The 18,931-nt window shown below is 58.0% G+C and overlaps 2 protein-coding genes across 8 annotated transcripts in view; both read left to right on the forward strand.

The window, feature by feature from the left end:
* The first annotated feature begins 17 nt into the window (after positions 1 to 17).
* Positions 18 to 18,398, forward strand: TRAIP (TRAF interacting protein). Of its 2 annotated transcripts, XM_080606584.1 has the most exons (16): positions 18 to 250; positions 372 to 429; positions 1,068 to 1,151; positions 4,909 to 4,948; positions 7,433 to 7,560; positions 10,132 to 10,226; positions 10,829 to 10,942; positions 11,874 to 11,961; positions 13,516 to 13,605; positions 13,837 to 13,925; positions 14,448 to 14,603; positions 14,804 to 14,852; positions 15,388 to 15,513; positions 16,047 to 16,097; positions 17,159 to 17,286; positions 17,484 to 18,398. In XM_080606584.1, exons 1-16 carry the CDS (start codon positions 153 to 155, stop codon positions 17,749 to 17,751), a joined length of 1,662 nt encoding a protein of 553 aa, XP_080462710.1. In that variant the 5' UTR covers positions 18 to 152; the 3' UTR covers positions 17,752 to 18,398. The 2 variants fall into 2 exon arrangements, with proteins under 2 accessions (XP_080462710.1, XP_080462711.1); XM_080606585.1 differs by having other exon boundaries at positions 22 to 250; positions 17,159 to 17,520.
* A 273-nt stretch (positions 18,399 to 18,671) lies between these two features.
* Positions 18,672 to 18,931, forward strand: part of BSN (bassoon presynaptic cytomatrix protein) — a 75,105-nt gene continuing 74,845 nt past the window's right edge. For all 6 annotated transcript variants that reach the window (XM_080606590.1, XM_080606591.1, XM_080606592.1 and 3 more), the window contains exon 1: positions 18,672 to 18,862. In XM_080606590.1, the coding sequence (XP_080462716.1) occupies positions 18,687 to 18,862 (176 nt within the window). In that variant the 5' untranslated portion in view covers positions 18,672 to 18,686. The remainder of the gene's footprint in view (positions 18,863 to 18,931) is intronic.

The following is an 18,931-nucleotide window of genomic DNA, read 5'->3' on the forward strand; positions in this document are numbered from 1 at the left end:
GGGCGGGGCGGGGCGGGGCCCCCCGGGTCCCTTCCGGGCCCGGCAGGAAGCGGCGGGCGCGCGGCGGGGTTTGAATCGCGGCGCTCCGCGCGGCGGGGCCGGCAGCGGGGCCGGGGCCCGGTTGGGTGCCGCCCCCCCCCCCCCCCCCCGCCATGCCGATCCGGGCGCACTGCGCCATCTGCTCCGACTTCTTCGACAACGAGCGGGACGTGGCGGCGCTGCCGTGCGGGCACACCTTCCACAGCGCCTGGTGAGCGCCGCTACCGGGGCGCCGGGCACCGCCGGGGGGCGGCGGCGGGGCAGGCCCGGCCCGGCCCGGCCCAGGGGCAGGCCCCGCGCTAACGGGGGGCCCCTCCCGCTTCCTCCCGCAGCCTCGCGCGCTGGTTCGAGGCGGCGCCCAGCCGGACGTGCCCGCAGTGCCGCACGCAGGTAACCGCGGCCCCCCCCGGCACCGGCAGGGCCTCCCCTGGTGCCGCCCCCCCGGCCGCAGCCGCGTTCCCGCCGCTCTCCTCCCGCCGAGGCCCCGGCCCGTCCCCCCCCGACTTGTTGATCCCCCCCCACCCCGTTCCCCGCTGCCTTGGGGTTGCCACGGAGTCACCGGGAGATAACGCCGCGCGGCAGCTGTGCCGTTAGCCGGTGTCAGGCCCGCGTGCGGTGCCTGAGGCCCAGCGCGGGAGCTGCCTGGGGGAGGTGCGGAGAGCTGTCGGGTTCCATGCCGGCGCCTTCTGCCCGCGGGAAGCGGCACGTACTCCTGCCTCAGGAGCTGGCAGCGCGTTAGCTCGGCGTCAGCTGCCAGGGCCCGAGCTGCCGGAGAGCAGGCACAAGCCACGAGGGCCCGGATCCTTCTGCTGCAGCTCGGGGGCTCGGCTGGGGCCGTGCTCCCCGCGCCGAGCAGGGGGTGTGCCGCCGTGCTGCCGAGCCGAGGCAGAGCGCCGCCAGCAGTGGTGCTGAGCACGCGGTCTGACGTGCGCCTCGACGGCGCCGTTCTGCCCCTTCGTTTTGTCTCCCGCAGCTGTTGTGTTGCCGTGTCTGTGCGGGTCAACCTCTCGGCTCTCTCCTGCGTTTAGGTCAGCAAAAGGCACATCATCAATAAGCTGTTCTTTAACGTTGCCTTGGAGGAGCAGGCAGCACCGGACGCAGAGACCCTACAGGTATTTCCACGGGGTTTTTCTCTCGGGTGGCGCTTCGGGGACTTGGAGGCACGGCTGGGGCTTTGCCAACAGCTGCTCCCTGAGCTGCTGCCCGCTGCGCTGTGCTCGTCGTTCAGACCTGAAGCGCTTCAGTGTCTCCTCCTTGTTCCCACTGTCCATGCTGGTCCTTGCCCAGTCCCAGCCCTGTCACAAGGCAGCCGCCCCGTGGTGGTTTACTTGCCCCTGACCGAGCCCCAGCTGGCAGCACAAGGAAGAGCAGGGAAGCAGAAGAGGCTTCTTACGCTTCTCTCCTTGCCTGGAACCCTGAAGCAGCACCAAATAAGCATCCAACTGCTGCTTCTCCCTCGGATCTCCAAGCCGCCACCAGTGGCTGTGTGGGAACATGGCTGCAGAGCTTCCCGAGAGGCAGAAGGAAGGCGCTGGGCTCAGCGAGCTGCTGCAGGTGCTGGGGCTCAGGCAGGCGTGACTCCTGTTCCCCCCCTGGAAGGAAGGGGCTGTTAGACGGAGCCCTGCCTGCTCGTTTCTGTGCAGGGGGGTTTGTTTGCAGGGGCTTGCAAGGAAGCAGGGCAGGGTGCCAACGCTGGCTTGGTTTCCTGAGAGAAATTAGGAAACGGACTGCCTGAAGCTGCGCCTGCAGGGGCGTGGGCAGTGCTGCTGCTGGCTCCCCGTGGGGGATCCTGGCCAGGGCTGAGGAGCTGGGCGATGTTCTCCGAGTGCCACCCGTGGGTGGAAGGCTCTGCACGAGGAGGGATTGATGCAGAGGGGCTGTTCCATGCTCTCCATCGTTTAATATGGACGAAGCGTGGCTCCGTATGTGGCAGAGTTATCTGTTCCAAAAAAAAGTAACCAGTTGACCTTGGTATAATGGGACGCTTGTACCCTCTTGTGTTTAGAATCAGCATGTGCAGTAATTACCATAATTAGCATTGTCATGGCAACTGCTATATGTATATCGTATGTTTTTAAAATAAAGCAAGCCAGACTATGATGTCAGTAGCACTGTCATTCGCAAAGACCGCAAATAAAGAAACTGAAGCCCAAAGTGTGCGTGCAGAGGAAATGAAAAAGCATCTCTGGGCACTCGAAGCCGTGCGCCCTAGATGCAAAGCAGTGGCTTGGAGCAGGTAAACATTGCCTTTAGGACGCATTCAGATCAGCTCTCCTAAGTGTAAGTAGATGAGTGACTCAGAAATGGTACGACTGGAGAAAAATGCCCTAGAAAAGCTTTCTCTTCTCTCTTACCCCTCCTCCCCAGGGCCTAAGACTGGCTCCCCCAGCCATCCCCACTTTGCAGACCGTGCTGAAGACCTGTTCCCTTGCTCCAGGGCAAGACCGTGGACTCTTCTCGCACAACATTACGATGTGCTACCATCAAGCCTCCTACAAAGTTTGTTTTGTTGTCACCGGAGCAATATGTAGGCCCGAGCTCCCAGCTTCCCTAATGAGGGAGCCGAGATCTCTCTCTAACAGGAAAGGACTAAATATTTGCTGTGCAGATGAGCGCAGTCAGTTTGTAGGGGTACTTGCTGCCCCGTGCACGGCTCTGGGTTGCTCTGTAATCCGTTAGCTCTGTAATCAACCAGAGCTGTATCTGTGCAGCCTGCAGATGTCCTCAAATGAGTCTTTGGCCTCTTGCCATGAAAGAGTTGGGCTGGGGCAAGGGAGCGTGCTTCGGGGAGCTCACAAGCCGCATGCGAAGCTGTGTCGCCTTGGAGAGACAAGGCAGGGATGCTCTTCTGAGAACCGGTGTCATGCACCTGGCTAGGAGTCGTTGGAAGGAACTGCATTGTTGGCTGAAACCCTTTCCTGGGTTTCTGCTTTGCTTCCCACTGCCAGGCATCGGTTTCAGCCGAGGCGCCGAAGGTGACTTGTTTCCCTGGAGGAGCGGCAGGCCACAGGTTGAGTGCTGCGGCATATTTTCTCAGAGCTGAGTCTGTTGTGTTTTGTTTTTTTTTTTTCCTCCTGCACTGCTCTTAAAGATGGTCCTCGGTGATCAGAACAGTCTCCATGTGGCTGTTCCAAGAGCAGAAGTGTTAGTTTTGGGGTGTGACACCTCCCCAGGGCTCGTCTGGAACCTGGCACTACCAGTCACTTGTGACCTGGGGAACCAAGAGCCCGTTTTATGAAAGGGACCGGGGGATTTTGTTCAGCCTGGCAAAAAGGAGGCAGGAGGAGGATTCCTGCCTGTACACCTGCTGGGGAAGGAAGAAACCTGGGAGGACGGCTGCCTGTTTGTGGTCAGGTTATACTCATTTGATCCTGCGGCAGCCTTGCCTTGTAATTCAGGTTTGAAGAGAGAGGAGGGCTTGCATCTATCAGGGGAGTGAAAATTGGGAGCAGCCTTTAGGAGCAGCGGTGGAGGATGAGGGATTTCAGATTAAGTTGATGAATGAGGTAATGTTACATAGCTGCCTGCGGTAGCCCAGGATTTCTTTTGCTCTCATGCTAATTAGCACATCTTGTGAGCTCACTAATCGTTCCTGAATAGAACTCGGAGGAAGCTGCTTCAGAACAGTTCCTGCAGCAGAGTTAATTCCACCTCAGCCCTCCGGCTGCTGTCCCCCTGGGGGCAAATCCAAGCCAGCTCTGCTAGGCTTTCCTCCAGTCCCTTCTGCGTACCCAGCTTTAGATCCCATCTTCTCCTTCCTGGCTTTGCTGTCGCTAGCAGAGCTTCGCTCTGGACCAGTCAGATCTGCGGCCGCTGCTCCTGCTATTCTCAGCTCAGATTTGCATGTAGCACTCTGGGTTGCACAGATTTGTGCGCTCGGCTTCTGTACTGTGTTGGCATTTTATCGAGGCTTTATTCCACTGCAGTTCCTGCCTGGCTTGTTATGTGCTTTCCTCTGCAGTTCTAACACAGCTTTTTAAGTCATCTTCTGTTGACTCTTGCCTGTATTTTTTTTTCCTCTCCCTCTCTAATGTGTGAGAGTTACATAAATATGGATGTAAAATACATAGATTTTGCTCGTCTTTATAAACTCTGTATGCTCCCTTTGGCTATTTGCCAGCGCTCGCAGGTCGCATCGCTTCATCTATAATTTAACCTACAAGTATATGCTCCCTCTCTCCGCTCTTTAATGAAGGTGTTAGAGACGCCTGACCTTCCCCAGACCTTTGGGGTGTCCGGGAGACATTCCGTGGCACCGTTTGGTACGGACGGGCTTGTCGATGATCTCTTTGTGGCCATTTGGCTTAACTGTTAGCTCATCAGCATCCCAAACTGCAGCGACTTCAGCGTCCGTCCGAACGCTGGCTGGTGCCTCTTGGTTGCGTGCTTCGTCACCTTCTCAGACGTTCGGGTGTGCCTTCAGGTCCCCCACCTGCACGCGGCTCAAGTTCACTCCAGTTCAAAGTGGCTCTCGATCCAGCTAGTCTGGCAGAATCCCTGCCTTATTGCCTTGTTTAGGTAAAACGTTATAAAAATCCTTCCTGTCTGATTTCCCGTGTTTCCCTGAGAGCCTTCCAAAATTATTCAGCTAAAACAAGATGACTGACAGTGTGAGAAACACAAGGTTGACAAGGCTAAGATAAAACTGGGATCTTCTCTTCTCTCCCTGAAGGAAGCCAGTTGGAGGTGCTCTTTTCGTTCCCTGCAATAATACTTGTTTGTAACTTGGGGCTTGCTGTTAATGCGCACTATTCTTAGCACATAGCTGGTGCAAATGTCCTGCTGAGAAACCTCTCAGGTCCTTTAGAGGTATGGTGAAAGCTTCTCCGCAGGCTGTTTCCTAATCGGGCTTTCTGTGCTGTGTTTCAGAATGAACTGGACAAGGCGAAGGCTCAGCTCTCTGCGAAAGGTGAGTTCCAGCTGCCGGCAGGTCCCGGGCTCTGCCCGCCTGAGCTGCTTTGTTCAGGCCCGAGGAACGTGTCTGCGGAGCTTGCCCCTTTCCGAGGCCAGGGGCACGGTGCAGGCTGTGAGTTCTCCCTGGAGCAGCTTCTTCGGAGCTTTTTCCAAGGAGAGACTGCCTGAAGCTTTGCAAAACCTGCGTGCCAGAGCCCGAGCCCACAGGCTGGCCCAGCTCAACTCTGACTGGGCTGCCCCCTGCAAATTTAGATACATACGTGTAGTTATTTTTGCTCCTCTTACGAAGAGCTACAAAAGCCCAGCACGGCTACGTCTGGAGTAAGCTTGCTGAAAGCAGAGCCTGTGGTCTCATCGCTGGGAAGCTTGCAGCTGCTTTTGCTAAAGGCTTGTTCCTGCTAACAGAAAAGAGGGGGGGGTAAAAGTGGTGCCCGAGCAGCAGTGGGAAGGTGTTGGGTTTGTTTGGCTGTTGCAGTGCCACATGTGTCACTTGAAGAGCAGACGGAATTTGGTGTGTGCGCTTCCATTTTTCCCATCTTTAATTTTAGAGGATGTTTGAGGGAGGCAGGAAAAGCAAAAGCCCTGGAGACTTGTCGATGGGTTTTAAGCATCGTCTGTAGGCAGCCTGTCATCAGAACATGAGTCATGAGCAGCGAAAGGAAAATGTCAGTCTGAGTGACAGAAATCCAAAGACATGCTAACAGAAAGGAGAAATCTTTAAAGAATGCTGGGGGCTCACCCACGCCCCGAGTAGTCTTTCCTCTGCCTTTCCTGCGTGCACGAGACAGACGCGAATAGCCAGTAGGTTGAGGATTCGGTCCTCAGCCTGAGAGCAGGATTGGGTGGTCCGCGCGTCGCTATTCTGAGGCCTGTTCTCGTGCTAGCTCAGTGCAGTTTAGTGACTTGGTAGAGAGCCAGATCTTCTGGGGAAGGTGGCTGGGATTCTTGCTAGGATGTTATCCAAGAAAAACTGCTTGAAGGCCTGCTCATCTTCTCGGCTTCTGGTGAGTAGAGGTTCGATCTGACATTCCCCTATCCCGTTCTCTTTTCATGTTGGAAAGCAGCAGCTCGTTCCCACCTCCTGCTTCCTTTGCTATGGGCACTCTGCTCTCTGGTGGCTCTTGTGTATAAATTCTTCCCTTAAAGATGTGCTCTGCGCTCCCTGTTGTAGCGTAGCTGTGTAATTGCCAGCTTCTCATCAGCTTGCAAATGGCTCTAGAGGCGTGGAGCTCTGTGCAGCCCCAGCAGGTGAAGTGGGAGGCACTTCGAGTGACTCATTTGAACTCATTCCTGCAGCATAGGGAGGTTCAAATCCTGCCATCTGCCTCTGGGCAGCTGGGAAAGGAGGAGAGGGAAGCCCTGACTCTTCTTGGGGATGTGGAGTTCCCGCAAATGCAGCGGAGCATCTCCAGGTTGTGCTGCCTCTGGTGAGGATGGGTTATTCAGCTCAACGGAGACAAAATGCTTTACTAAGAGAAACTTCTTTCCCTAGATGCTTCTCCTAGCATCTGTGTTTCTGCTGGGATACGTTCCTCCTGTTCTTCCCTGGTGGCTCCTTTACTGCCAGGCCCACCAGTGAAGCAGCGCTGCTGGTCGTGCTTCCATGGGGCGCGGTGGCACCATTTGAAACTGGATTGCTGAAAGGAGGAGCGGCCTTTTGGAGAGGCGCCGAGTGCCTCCCCACCACTGCCAGCCCGGGCAGAGGGTTTTGGCAGAGGGGGAAGGTGCTGAGCTGTGGGCTTTGCCCCGTTCTCACCAGGGCTGGACGGAGGGGCTGCTGCTTGCCATCGTTGCCCAAGTGCTTCGAGCTCTCCAGCGGTGCTGGCTGTTCTGTGCTTAGCTCTGCCAGCTCCTGGTGGTGCTTGTTGCCCTGGGAGCTGTTCTTCCCTTGTCTCGCCAAAACAAATGGAAATCCGGCATGGTTTTCACCATCTTCTCCACGGTGTTTGGAGGCGTGTGCCTCGTTCTGCGCTGCCTGCACGGGGAGGGGTGCACCTTTGCTGGTGGTGCTGTGGGGAGGGCAGGGGATGTCACGGTGATGCCGTGGGGTCCCCGTGCGTTCAGGACGGCCGTCTGCACGTCCCGCAGGGCTCGCCTTTGCCAGGCTCCATGTGAAGGGAACGGGCTTGGCTCTGCAGCTTGGTGTGACTCCAGAGAACAGTTCTCCTGTGCTCGCCTGCCTGGGAGAGCATGCAAGAGTTAAGATGCATCAGCTTAATGCTAGCAGGGCTGGCACTGGAAAGCTATTAAAGGGAACTTGTTATCTTTACTGAAGAAAATCTCGAAGCCTGCTGGCACTGGGAGAAGCAATTGCTCAGTACAAACCCCGGTGCAGACAGCTTTTAGGGAAATGGCTCTCTACAGGAATGGCCAGCTCCTAGCAGCCTGCAGCAGCGTCTGTTGTGCTGCCGCTGTTGTTTGTGGGGCTGCTCACGTCTGGGTTTCTGGCCCGTGACCTTTGTGTTTTCCCTTTTTCTAGAGAAAGAAAAGCGAGAATGCCAGGCCATCGTGGATGGGCTGCGGGACACTCTCGATGTGCGCAATGCCACCATAGAGTCGCTCCAGAAGGTGCTGGGAGAGACAGAGATGCTGTGTTCCTCTCTCAAGGTACCTTTCCCATCCCATCCTGGCAGTACGTTGGCTCTAGCCCTTGCACAAGCACTGCTAATTTCGTTCAGGTTCTCCCCGGGCTGTGACAATGCAGACACGTGGCTCTGTGCCGCTGGGAGTTTGGGGCTGGAGGGGTGGCCAGGGCTGAGGGGCCACCAGCCCAGCCTGGGGAGTGTTGGCTGAGCCCAGCAGCTGAAGCAGCAGTGCCGATCGTACAGGTTATCAGCAGGAACAGTGTGGGAACCGGCCCCAGCGCCCCGCTGCAGAAGCGCCGGCTCCCTGCGGTAGAATGTTCTTTGTAAATGGGTTTCGGTCAGGCGGGATTCAAGGAAAATTAGTTTCTTAGTTTGATTGGAGGAGAAATCAAACCAAAATATATGGAGGGGGAGTTGCGAGCTTCAGCTGAGTGGGATTTGATCCAGCTAACTCTCCTGTCTCTGCTCTGTTGCCAGGGCTTTCCTTCGGTTAGGTTAGTAATGTGTGAAGTCCAGGGATCAAATATTCCTGTTGTGCTTCAGCGTGCAGTGACTCAGTGTGTAGTCACGCAGTGTGCATAAACAGCGAGTGGAAGGGGAGTAAGAGCAAGAAGCACTTCGCTGGGATGCCTGGGGGTGAGCAGGGGGACTTTGCCTCGGCAGCGGGGCGGGCTGGGCTGCCCGCTGTGAGCTGGAGGTGAGGGGGGGTTGGGAGCAGTGGGCTGAAAGGGGGAGTAGAGGTGAACTGCACCTCTCTGCTCTCTGCCCCTTGGGTCTAACCCTAAATCGCATCACGTTCCTTGACCCGCCAGGCCACGCAGCCGGGGCGAGCTTGCAGATGGGGCGTGTGGTTGTGTTCCTCCATGCCTCCCGCAGAGCAGCTGGGCTCTTCCTGGAGGAGCCACCTGAGGTCTGCACAGCATTAGCAGCAGGATGTTGTCGCAGGGCAGGAGATCTACAGAAAGGAATTAACACCACGCAGGCCTTGCTGTTGGCCAGCACAAGGTTTTGGTGTTGTTTTTTTGACCGACCATGGGATTAGATCCAATCTGCTTGGGTGTAACGGCAACCCGGGTCTGGGTCATGCCCAAGATGCTCTTGGGATCCTGGGTATACCAGTGGCAGGATAGTACTGATGCTTCCTAATCCTGTAAAACAAACAAACAAAAAAACCACTCTTGTGACACTGGAAGCTGGTGCTTGCTGCTCAGCTCAAGAGTTTGCTTGGCTTTCCTGCCGGGTGCCTCAGGAGGAGGCTCTGGGGTTACCTTGCCTGGTGCAAAACCCTCTGAGTATGCTCACGTTCTTTTAGTGAAAGCTGGGCAGGGCACAAGGATGAGGGACCTGAGGGTAACCTCTTCCGTGGTGTACGGGGTTTCCCATCTGAACACCAAGCAAAGTTTTGTACTGCATCACTTCAAGATTAAAGCAGTAAACTTCCGCAGTGAAGACACAGGCTTAACTAGCTGTGAGGCAGGTCGAGCCCCCAGGCTGTGAGCCAGTCCTGTCTTCTGCTGGCACTGCCAGCTGCTGCTGGACCTTGGCGTGACAGTTTGCTGCTGTCTCAGCCTGTGTGAGGCTGGGGACCCTGCTCCAACCCGGCCCGAAGCTCTGCTCTGGGGGCCTGGAGTGTGGGGTGCTGTGGTCAGGACCAGCCAGAGGTGGGCTCTGCTTAAAGCAAGGTGTGAGCCTGCACCTCCGCAGGGCCCCGGTACTGTCACGGCTGCTTGGCTGCTGTGGCAGAACGCGGATAAAAGCCTTGAACTCCTCCTTGCCATGCAGCTCAGCATTAGAACTCGAGAGGTGATGGTCTTCGGCCAGGCCTCTCTGTGGAGTCAGCAGCGGGCTGAAGCCAGGCTCAGAGCCTTTTTTTTTTTTTGAAGCTGCTGCGCGAGGTGCCAAGGAACATGCAAACTTAGACAACACAGATGCATTGAAGTGGTGTGAATTCAGGCCAGCTTTCCCACGTCCTCTGCCAAACTGCAGATCTCTGTTTTCTTAGCTCAGCTGAAGTTCGCTGCTGCTGCTGCCTGCTGCTGGAGAGCAGAGAGAGGTGCTGGCTGCAAGAGATGTTGCAGCCTCCCCAGGCGGGTGAGAGAAGCACCCAGGTGGGTGGCTGGTTTGGCTGAGATCTGCCAGGAGAGACCACGCAGCGTTCCTAGTTATGCTTTAAGCAGCTAATAGCAAGGAAAACTCGGAGGCTAAAGCGAAAGGCTTAGCTGGGTAGGGAGCAGAATGCAGTAGCAAGATTTGCTTGCTTTGGACTCCTTTGCTTTTGAAAAACAAATTGTCGCTGTGGACAGGGTGCTGCCCACCCCACAAATCCTCATAGCAAGAAAGAAGGATCCAAAGCAGCTTCAGCGTCAGACTCCTCTCACGATTAGCACTCGGACCCTGCTGGGTTTGCGAGAAGCAGAGGTAGGGGTGCAGCAGGGGGGGAGATAAACTCTCCGTAATCCTGGGCTGCTGAGGTGGTGATAGCATTAAGAGCCAATATACGCTCCCAGCTGCCCGCAGTGCGCATAAGCCAGGATGTTTCTCTAACAATCCCTGGAGCCCTCCTGACGGTCTGCGTGCGCTCGCTTCTCTGCAGAAACAGATGAAATTCCTGGAGCAGCAGCAGGAGGATAACAGAAGTTCAAAGGAGGAGGCCCGCCGTCTGCGAAACAAGCTGAAAACCATGGAGCGGTGAGATCCTGGGCCTCCCAGGCTGGGCCGCACGCCTCCCCCCTTCTCCAGGAGGGAGGGAGAGGTCCTCCTGTGCTTGCTGCGACAGCCAGCCCCCCACGCTGAGATTGCTGCTTCTCCTTACCCCGTAAGGCTGGAAAGTGCTGCATTAGCAGGTTCTGCCTGTCTGTGCTCTTGCCCCTGCTTCCTTTCCAGGCAGCTGCTCTCCCTAAATAGCAGCAGGGCACGATGCTGTGTTCAGAATGGCCTCATCTCTAGTCCTCTGAGCATGGCTGTGTGCTGCTGCCGTTATTGGAGAGGCTGTTGGGGCAGAGCCCAAATCCCAGCCCCGGAATACAGTTAGCTGCACGGATGTGGGGCCCAAAAGCTGCTCCGTCAGCCCCGTGTGCAGCACGTGTGTACAGCTGCCCCTTCTCTAGCCAGTCCACGTAGTGCTAGCAAAATGCCCTGCCTGCAGCGGGGCACTTGCATCTCTTTGCCACCTCTACGTTCAGGAGCTCAGGCTGTGGGAGCTCCGTGGGGGAAGCAGGGCTGCGGTCTCCTTCCCAGCTCTGTTCGTGACTCATGAGATGAGGGTACGTTTTCTTAAATTTTTTATGCAGGATTGAACTGTTGCTTCAGAGCCAGCGCCCCGAAGTGGAGGAGATGATCCGAGAGATGGGAGTTGGGCAGGCAGCAGTGGAGCAGCTTGCGGTCTACTGCGTCTCGCTGAAGAAGTGAGTATTACAGGCTGCTTGTGCTGTCCTGGGTGTGCAGGGGGAGAACCCTCTGCTGAGAGCCGGCAGGCACACAGGCTCTGCAGGGCTCTTGCTGCCTGTTCGGGCTTCCGCTGGGTTTTGACTGACAGATCCTGGGGACCTAGATCGCAGCCTGTCACACCGAACCGTTGGTGTTGTCACTGTAGTGACACGTGTGTCACCATGGGAACTGTCTCCGGAGCTGTCAGTGCACCTCTGTGGTGATTATCGTTCCCTCAGTTCTCCTCTCGTGCCTGGGGGGGGAAATGAGTGGCTGAGGGGCTCCAGGTTGCGCTCTCTGCTGTGCTGCACCGTGCAGCTGTGGCCTCAAGTGCTCCGCGCACGCCGTGCTCTGGCAAGTGGGACCCGCGGTGCTGCCATCCCCTACCTGGAAATCCATCTGGTCCTGCTGGGCAAAACCACGGCTTCTTTGGGTCCATTCTGATGGCAGCTGAATAATTGCAGCTTTGACACAAAGCTGTAATGAGGCGAGTGTCCCCGTGGTGTAATTGGAAATGAATGCGCGTGGCCAATAGTGTAATGCCTCTGAAAAGTCACTTAAAGGAAAGTCCTCTATTTGCTGCCAGCATGGAGGCTGCTCTGTTGGCTGTCTGTCTCTTCCAACAGCTGAAATGTTGCTGGATATGGTTTCCATTTGTTCATGAATCCTGTGCGTGCCCTCTCCTCAGGCATGGCATCCCCCGCAGCCTCCTCCCTCCCTGTTTTGAGGCTGTGTATTTGACACGCTGCTGGTCAGTGTCGATATGCTCAGCTCTGTTCCCTAAAGGACTTTGTGTCCTGGGCTTTCTCCAGTGGTTCTGCAGTTGCAGAACTTCAGAATAATGGTCTCTGAGAAGTTCTGTCTCAGTCTTCATGCAAACACAGCACGACTCTTCTGGTCTCTTTTCAGGGAATATGAGAACTTGAAGGAGGCTCGGAAGGTATCCAGCGAGATGACAGAGAAGCTGAAGAAGGAGCTGTTTTCGGCCAACAGCAAGGTAAAGGGGGAGAGTGTGAGAGACATGAGGGTGACACCTGGTCTGTAGCTCCCTCCCAGTAACGGTGGTCCAAGCCCTGTGCAGTGACCCCTTCCTGCGCTGGGTTAGAGGTACAGTTGGCATGGAAGTGTCAGGCTGGGGTTTCTGGGTCAGGGCGTGATGCCGTGGTGTGCAAACACGGTCTGTTATCAGCACCATGGTCTATGGGGACATCAGCAGGGCAGCGTGTGCAGAGCCAGCCGGAGCTTGGCAGGGGGCCTGGCCTGGAAGGCAGCAGCAGGCGGGGGTTTGCCGCTTCCCCCGGGCTCCAGCAGCAGTGCTGCCTCTGTCCTGCAGCACCGAGCACCAGTTTGTTCAGCCTCCAGCTCCTTGTGCTGCAGCATCAGGGCCCTAGGAAGGGTGGGGAGGAGGTCTGAGCCAGCACTGGCCACGCAGAGCGTAGCCCTGGCTCAGCACAACCCCCGTGAACCCCCCGCTGGACTGGGCTGAAGCAGGCCGGCCGTGGCTCCTGCGTGGTGCTGGGTCCAGGCAGGAGAGGTTCCCAAAATGTAAGGACACACACGTGGCTTGCACAGAGCCTCCCTGGGCTGGTGCTGCTCTGAGCTGAGCTGGCACAGAGCTCGGCGCTGCAGATATGCCCCTTATTGCTGTGCTGCCCCTGTTCCAGGCCTGGCTGGGCTCTGTTAGCCCAGGCCAGGAATCCCTGCGTCAGTTTTGGTAGCACGTCCCCTTGAAAAGCTCGTGTGTAGCCCTGCTCTCCAAGGCGCAGGTGTTCCCTGGGGTGCACCCAAGTCCAAGCTCACAAAGTGAGAGACTGTGGGTGGATTTGGCCTATTTTTGTTCCCCAGACATAGCTGTTGTGGTCCCATCAAACTGAGAAGAAGGTTCTTGGATTGCTGAGCTGCTCCCCAAGCGAGTTAACCCCTTAACGTGAGGCGCTGCTGCTGTCGTCGGTCTGTTTCTGGCTGAGTCTGTGCCAAAGTGCAGTTGCTTTCTTGGGTCAAGAAGATGCGAGTCAGTGTGCTTCGGGCTTGGCTGCCAGCGAGCTGACTGTGCCGGCGCTTCGTGGGCTGGCCCAGATCCTGACCCCACTTCCAGTCCTTTGTTGTGGTGCCAGCCCACCTCTCAACCCCCGGCTCCTGGCGTGCCCTCCTGTTGAATCAGGCTTGTCCGTGTGCCAGTACTGCTGATGCACAGCCATCGTCCGGCCTGTGGTTGGTAATTCTGGGATCCGGTGCGTGCAAAGCCCTGCAGGAATTCAGACTGGAGCCACCAAGTGTTAAAACGTGGAAAAGCTGTCACCACCAGCAGAGTGCTATGGGAAGGCTTATGCTGGGCACGCAGCCCTGGAGATCCCTCTGCAGGCAGCCTTAGGAAATGAGCAGGCGCTGGATTGTTCTGATGTAGGAGAGCCTGGTCAGAGGTTGGCACTGGAAAACCAAGCCTTAAAGCGAGGAACAGGAGCACCTGCCGCAGAGCGTCCTGCGCTGCCGGGGACCTGCCGTCTCCCTCACCTGCGTGTTGTGACCGGTGTTGTTTTGTTGTGTTCTGCAGCTGCAGAGAACCACTTCAGACTTGGAGAAGACAAAGGAGGAGTTAAAAAGCACCCAGAAGGACTTGAAGAATGCAGACAAGGAGATTTTGGTGAGAACATTGTTCTTTAGGCTGCAGTAACTGGCAGCTGGCCATGGCCTGCAGCTGCAAAGCCAGGAGTTGCGCTGGCTTTTGCTCAGGGGCTAGGTTACCCAGCCCGTCTTACCCCTTATCTGCTCCACCTCTGATCTCCTCCCAGTGCTGATTTATGGATGAGGGGCTGCTAGTATCTGCTCCTAAATCTTCCCTTATCTCACTGTCTGCTTTCCCTCCTCCCTCCAGAGTTTGAAGAAGAAGATAGACATCCTGCAGGATACTCTGAAAGTGCCATCTGTAACCAGAGAGACGCTCAGCCGACTGGTCTTTGAAAGGTCAGTGAAGTTCATCCTCAGATACGGGCCAAGGATGGCATTTCCCCTGCCAGGGAGATATCCCCAAAGCTGCTGTCTCAGAGTTGGCCTTCCAGCAAGCACGCCCTGCTGTACAGGGACCTGAGATCTTTGTCACGCAGAGGAGTCCAGACCGATTGAGGCTCGGCCTGAAAATGGCATCCTTTACATTTTATCACGCCCTTTCTTTCTGGCAGCGAGTGCTCTTACCCCAGTACGGCAAACTGGGCAGTGTACGCTGAGCATCAGCGGGCCAGCGTGCTTCCCTGGGCTCAGGGTGCTGCTGCTGTGAGCACAGGCCATCAGAGGTCAAACAGCACTTTGGGACGTTGACTATAAAGTCTGGGGTTCAGGCTCTCCTTTTTGGGACTTGTAAGTAGAACGGGGTTTGGATCCTGGTCCTGCTGCTGTCGTGCAACTACAGAGGGTAGCTCGTAGCTGTGTCTCCCTCTTGTCTGCTGCGCGGCAGCTTCCTGATGGCTGCTGCTCTGCATGGCCTTGCAGCCCTGCTCCCGTGGAACTGCGGCACCCGAAGCTCCACCGCCCGGCCCACAGCGATGAGATCAATCTAGATGCCACTTTTGATGTGGACACCCCTGAAAATCAGCCCTGCAAATCTCTCTTCAGCCCTGCAAAAAGGCAGAAGCTGGATAAAAAGCCGTGAGTTTTCCCTCCTCTTCCTGCTTCTAAAGGAGATCAAAGTCTCGCTGCTTTGGAAGGTGCTGTGTGAGATCAGATAGCTCTCCAGCTGCCTGATGTCGCACTGCAAGTTTTGTCATCGTTTGCTCGGCCTTGTCTGTCCTTGCCAGCTCCGCTTGAACAATGAATCTCTGCTGATTTGTTCCTCGTGCTTCTTACAGGCCTCCTGTGGTAAATCTGGCAAAGAAAGTTCTGAAGGAAACAGTGGAGGTAAATGGACTGATCTTGTTTTCTGTATCACCTCTTCGATTCTGCTGTTAATGGGCTTGAGATGAAGGCCCCGTTTTCCTACGCAGGAGATGCTCTAACCAGAGACTAGCCCATCTGCAGAGCCACAGCATGCACTTCAAAGTGCTTTGCTCGGCTGTCTCCTAGAAACACCGTATTGCTGTCGCAAAGACCTGGAATCGGGCAGGAGGGGGAGGGTGGGGACACACGCACTTCTTGCTGATTGTCCTGCCTCAGATGCGCTTAACAAATGCGCAACGTGGCTCTGGTCACAACGGCCACGGGGTCAGCTGGGGGGCTCTTTGCCCAAGCTCGTGGGGCACAACGTCCTGCCTCCCAGGCACTGCTCCAAACGAGCCCCCGTGGGAGGTTCGGAGTTTCTGTTCTTTGGCCTGACGTGGTATGGGTGTGCCTGTTACCCGAAGTAGCTGCCTGCATTATCAGTGCTGCCTGTGTGTGGACTAAATTCAGCAGATCGTGCTGGTTAAAGGGCTTCTCTCATTATTTTGTGGGACAGAACTGGGCAGATGATCTGGAGGATGAGACTCTTAAAGGGCTCCTGCCAGCATTCATCAGGAACTCTGTTCTCTCCAAGAAGCCGACGCCGGGTAGCTTGCTGGGTCCCCACAAGAACACAGGCGCGGTGAGTATGACCGTCCAGCAGGCGAGCTTGTCAGGGGCTGGCACTGCACACCTCTGTCCTGAGGCTACCCTACACGAAGAAGCAAATGTGGCTTCTACCTTGCTGCATTCAGTGTGGGGAAAATAAATCTTGGAGCATGACCTGGCAGCCTCCCAGTCCTGCAGAGCTCCAGGGATGACAGATGGTCACTCCCTACATGGCAGCGGATTAAATGGCCTTCCACATCCCATTCTCCCACCTCCTTGGAGCTGTGGGTATTTTCTTTGAATGACTCAGTCCGGTGACAAAATCCTAAGCCTTGCAGCAACCTGGAAGGCTCAGTTTCCTTCAGGAAGGTACCCAAACTTCTCTAAGGGGCTGCCTTTTCCCAAAGGTAAGGGCTTAGCACAAGTACGGAGCGTCCTGAGCGTTTGCAGGTGCTTGTAACCTCCCCAGAACATGCGGCCTGCGAGGCTCCCCCTTTTGTTATTCAAGACAAGAAGTAGCCACGGCTCCGTGCTGCTGTTCCAGTCACGTTTATTTCTCCCTCCTAGGTGAGGATGGGCTACGACGGCTTGGGAGGCAGAACAAAATTCATACAGCCTGTATCCTTCCGTGTGGCAGTAGTGATGCTGTGGGGGACCTCTTTTGTTTCTCCTGTCTCAGCCAGCCCGGTCGACTGGTGCAGGACTCCCCGGTTAGAGGCTGGGACCCTCAAGGAACCATCAAACTTCTCTGCACCTGACCGAACATGCCTGAGCTCAGCAAAGGCATCCAGGCCTTGAACTTGCCGTGAATGTTACGGGGGAAATGTTTGTTTGGAAGGACACAGCAGCCAGAAATCAGAACGGTTTGCAGGGGCTGCCTGTGCCCTTGTGATCTCTGAGCTGCTGCTTAGTGCAGCCTCTCCCTGCCCGTGTGTCCGTGCAGCTAAAGCCCTCGTTCCTGCGGGACACCGCTGTGCCTGTCCTGGTGGGTGCCTGGAGGCCTTGGGCTGCTGGCGGAGGAGAGCTCGTTGCTCTAAACCCAAGTGCTCCGGGGGCGCTGGTTTGTGTAGCCTTCCAGCTCTGTTAGCACGGAGCGTGCATCTTCCTTCCTGTGCCGCAAGTAGCGGCTGGTCAGGACCTCTTACAGCTCAACCATGTCTGGGTTTTGCTGCTTTTTGTCTCCGAAAATGTGTGTGATGGGGGTTAGAGGCCTTGTTACTCTAAGGGCTCTGCCCTTGGAGCTGCTCTGTGCCCTGGGAGGCTGCAGGTGCTGTCACTTTCCCTGCCCGGTGTCTCAGCCGTGATACGTGGGCTGGTCACGTTTAAGTACTGCTTGTGTGCTAGGGCGTAGCGTGGGCGTGGGAAGTGCCTTGCTTCGTGGGACAGAAGTGTGCCTGAACTTTGCTCCTGCGGACAGGGGGCGGCAGAATCCAGCCTGCCCAGCAGGGGGCTTCTCTTAGAATAGAACAGCTCAGTTGGACTTCATCTCCGACTGCCTGACCTCTTCAGGGGTAACCAAAAGTTAAAGCACATTAATGAGGGTGTTTTCCAAGTGCTTTTGGGATGCACATCCAGGGCTGGCTCCCAGGTCTGTGGCTCAAGCTAGCCTGGAGCAGGTACCAGCTTCCTTCTGTCCCCGGGGCCTTGGTCTGTACTTTCCTTGACAGTTTTACCCTCAGACAAACCCCGCAGAACTCCGTCCCTGTGCAGTGAAGAGCAAGAAGAAGAACGTCTCCAGGCCTGTGTCTGCAGCTTCCTCCGCATCCTCCTCCAGCAGCAGCCAGGCCCGACTGGACGGCTTCCTGCAGTGAGCACCGTGGGGCGGCTCGGTGGGCAGCCGCAGGGCAGAGGGCACTCGCCCGGGGCCCGGCACGAAGCTGAGCGTGGTCCCTGCTGCGTGGTGGGCGAGAGGAGCTGCCAGCAGGAGGCCAGCGCCCTGCCTCACGCTCAGACTGACTCAGCCCCCATTTTTTTTTACCTTTCCTTTCTCCCATTTTCATGCAGAATAAACGGGTTTTTCCCATCTTCTGGCCTGCTCAGAGCTCTGCCGTTGCCACCACCGCTGTTGAGTTCATGGACTTCAGGCAGAGCTGCGCTGGGGGTGCCGCTGCAAGCTGAGGATGCAGGGCGGGGGTCCAAGGCACCCCTCGGTGTCCCCCGAGCTCCAGGCGCTCTGTGTCTCTGTGATCTCCTTCCGTCTTGGGCCACCTGTGGCATGCTAGGCACCAATCCCGTCGGGGCTGAGCACAGGGAGGCAGGACGCGGCCCCTGAACCGCTGCGGTGGGGAGGCGGGTGCTGGGGGGAGCCCCTGCCCCCCGCGGGCACAGGCAGGCGGTGTGCTGAGGGGCTGCTGCTCCGGCGGTGCCCCCGCCCGTGGCTGCCTTTACCTCGTGTTGGGTTTTGAGGTCGGAGGGCGGCAGCTCGTCCCCGGGGAGCTGCCCGCATCCTGCTGTCACCACAGGGGCTGTGATGTCACACGTGTGCCCGTGGGCCAGGCTGGCTGTGACCCCACGGGCAGCCTCTGACCTCACAGGAAGCTGCGTGCTCAGGGCCCGCCAGGAAATGACCTCAGGGGGCAGCAGGGTGCTCATTGGTCAGCAGGGAGTGATGTCCTAGGGCTGCCCGTGATGTCACGGGGAGGAGGATGCTCATTGGCCGGCAGAGCGGGGGAGCAGGGCCGCCATTGGCTGCCAGGCGGGAGTGCTGGGGCAGCCCGTGACCTCACGGGAAGCGGGGCGCCGATTGGCTGGCAACCCGTGACCTCAAACGGGACGGCAGAGCCCATTGGCTGCCGCGCCGCGACGCCCTGGGGCAGCGCTCGGCTCGGTAGCGGAGGCGGCTGCCGATTGGGCCGCCGCGTGTGACGTCCCCGTGACCTCACGGGGCGCAGCGGGCGCTGATTGGTCGCCGGCGCGTAACCTCACGGCGGAGCGCGCGCTCGTTGGCCGCCGGCGCGTGACCTCACGGGCGGGCTCCGGCGGACGCCGATTGGCCGCCGGGCCCGGCGGGGGGGCGGAGCTCCGCCCCTCCCCGCCCCTCCCCTCCCCTCTCCCGCCTGCCTCCGGGCGGGGCGCGCGCGTCCGCGGGGGCGCGCGCGCGCGGCGCATGCGCGGCGGCGGCGGGGCCGGCGGCGATGGCGGCGCGGGGCTGATGGCGGCGGCGGCGGCGGCGGCGCGGCGCTGAGCAGCGGTCCCCGCCCGGCCGCCATGGGCAACGAGGCCAGCCTGGAGGGCGGCGGCGCCGACGGGCCCCTGCCCCCCGCCGCCGCCGGGGCCCCGCCGCCGCCTGCCGCCGCCGCCCCCGGCAGCGCCCAGCCGCCTTCAGCACCGGGCGGCGGCGGACAGCGCCCGGGAGGCGCCGCCGGCACCGCGCCCGCCGCCAGGTCAGCGCCGGGGGGGGGGGACGGGAGAACGGGGGGCGGCGGCTCGGGGGCGCCGCCGGGGGGCCGGGG

The sequence above is a fragment of the Anser brachyrhynchus genome (genome assembly GCF_964034855.1).
Source record: "Anser brachyrhynchus genome assembly, chromosome: 10".
NCBI classification, from domain to species: Eukaryota; Metazoa; Chordata; class Aves; order Anseriformes; family Anatidae; genus Anser; species Anser brachyrhynchus.